At 40.5% G+C, this 2,293-nt stretch overlaps 1 protein-coding gene across 1 annotated transcript in view; it reads right to left on the bottom strand.

Annotated features, from left to right (window-relative positions):
- The window catches only part of LOC106878452 (uncharacterized), a 52,170-nt gene that overhangs the window by 2,938 nt on the left and 46,939 nt on the right, over nt 1–2,293 (bottom strand). The window contains exon 22 of the mRNA XM_014927665.2: nt 1,139–1,296. Coding sequence (XP_014783151.1) covers nt 1,139–1,296 — 158 coding nt within the window. The remainder of the gene's footprint in view (nt 1–1,138; nt 1,297–2,293) is intronic.

The following is a 2,293-nucleotide window of genomic DNA, read 5'->3' as shown; positions in this document are numbered from 1 at the left end:
ATATATATATATATATATATATATATATATATATATATATATATATATATACACACACATATGTAAATTCATATATATATGCCTCTGCCTCTCTCATAATTCCTTGTCTTGCGAGTTACTTGGTTACCCTGCCAGTGCTGGTGCCATGTTAAAGGCATCCAGTCCACACTGTAATGTGGTTGGCATTTGGTAGGGCATCCAGCTGTAAAAATCATACCAAAACTAACTTCACCAGTACTAGTGACATGTAGAAAACACTAAGTCCACTCTGCAGAGTGGTTGGGGTTAGGAAGGGCATTCAGCCGTAAAATCCCTGCCAAAACAGACACAGTAGACTAGGGTAGTTTTTTCTGCCTGGCCAGATTTTGTCAACTGTCCTACCCATGCATGCATGGAAAATGGATGTCAAATTTAGATTCAGATGAATATGGTACTTAAGTTGAAGTACCAGAATTTAGTACGGTATTATCCATACAATTTCAAAGTAAGGTGATTAAAATCAAAATAAGCAACAAAGATATCCAGAGGTAATGCAGTACGACCGTTCCATGCAACTCCAGCTCTGCATTTACAAATTGATGTAATGATTACATTGTTCAATTAAATGGAGTTGCATGAAACAATCATACTGCATTACCTCTGGATATCCTTGTTGCTTATTTTGATATATATATATATATATATATATATATATGTATAGTGGAAGCGCAATGGCCCAGTGGTTAGGGCAGTGGACTTGCGGTCATAGGATCGCGGTTTTGATTCCCAGACCGGGCGTTGTGAATGTTTATTGAGCGAAAACACCTAAAAGCTCCACGAGGCTCCGGCAGGGGATGGTGGCGAACCCTGCTGTACTCTTTCACCATAACTTTCTCTCACTCTTACTTCCTGTTTCTGTTGTGCCTGTAATTCAAAGGGGTCAACCTTGTCACACTCTGTGTCCCGCTGAATCTCCCCCGAGAACTACGTTAAGGGTACACGTGTCTGTGGAGTGCTCAGCCACTTGCACGTTAATTTCACGAGCAGGCTGTTCCATTGATCGGATCAATTGGAACCCTCGTCGTCATATATATGTATGTATGTATATGTGTGTGCATGTATATATCCATACATACTCTGTGTGTGTGTGTGTGCGTGCATGAGATTGGTATAAATCAAAAGTAAGGTTACCCAGTGGATTTGAACTGTAAACAGCAAGATTGGCCTGTGTAGCCATTGTAGCTAGAAGGACAAGCCAGATTGTGTTGCTGACCGCAATCACTAGCGTCCAGTTGTTCCTCAGTTCTCCTAGTTTACCTGAAACGACAGTGAAATAGATGGATATTTAACTGGAAGTAGAAATGACCAACAACATTATGCAGGATTAATCTTATGTTGTACCATTGATTTTAACAAAATGAATAAAGAATAAAGGATAAAGATCTTTTTTGAATCATTTAGACCCATAGTGTCGGTCTCTCTGTTTTCATGGTGTACACATAAACCAGTGGATGGGACACCAGTCGGTCGCAGGGTTACACACTTTAGCCAGCTGAGTGGACTGGTGCAAAGTGAAATGAAGTGCTTTGCTCAAGATCACATTGCATTGCCCAATCAAGAGATTGAAACAACAATCTTACAATCATATGAGCTCAACATCCTAACCACTAAGCCACACACATCCATTATATTCAAACAAATATTATTAACCCTTTGGAGACGGGGCCTCATTTGGAGTTTCAATGCCAAGAAGATGGAGCCTTTTCACAAGCCCTATTGAGAGATTGCACTTATTTTTCAAAGTAATTATAAAAAATAAAGTAATTACTTTACATACGAAATACCACTAAGCATTTTGCGCCGGGCATGCTAATGTTTCTGCCAGCTCGCCACATGGTGTATCTCTCTCTTTCTGTATATATATTCTTTTACTCTTTTACTTGTTTCAGTCATTTGACTGTGGCCATGCTGGAGCACCGCCTTTAGTCAAGCAAATCGACCCCAGGACTTATTCTACTGGTCTCTTTTACCGAACCACTAAGTTACAGGGACATAAACACACCACCATCAGTTGTCAAGCGATGTTGGGGTTGACAAACACAGACACACAAACGTACACACACACATACATATATATACATATATACGACAGGCTTCTTTCAGTTTCCGTCTTCCAAATCCACTCACAAGGCTTTAGTCGGCCCGAGGCTATAGCAGAAGACACTTGCCCAAGGTACCATGCAATGGGACTGAACCCAGAACCAAGTGGTTCATAAGCAAGCTACTTACCACACAGCCACTCCTACACCTATAT

This window comes from Octopus bimaculoides, chromosome 28 (genome assembly GCF_001194135.2).
Source record: "Octopus bimaculoides isolate UCB-OBI-ISO-001 chromosome 28, ASM119413v2, whole genome shotgun sequence".
Classification (NCBI taxonomy): Eukaryota; Metazoa; Mollusca; class Cephalopoda; order Octopoda; family Octopodidae; genus Octopus; species Octopus bimaculoides.
The sequence above is the reverse complement of the archived record's forward strand: the minus strand, read 5'-3'. Positions and strand labels throughout refer to the sequence as shown.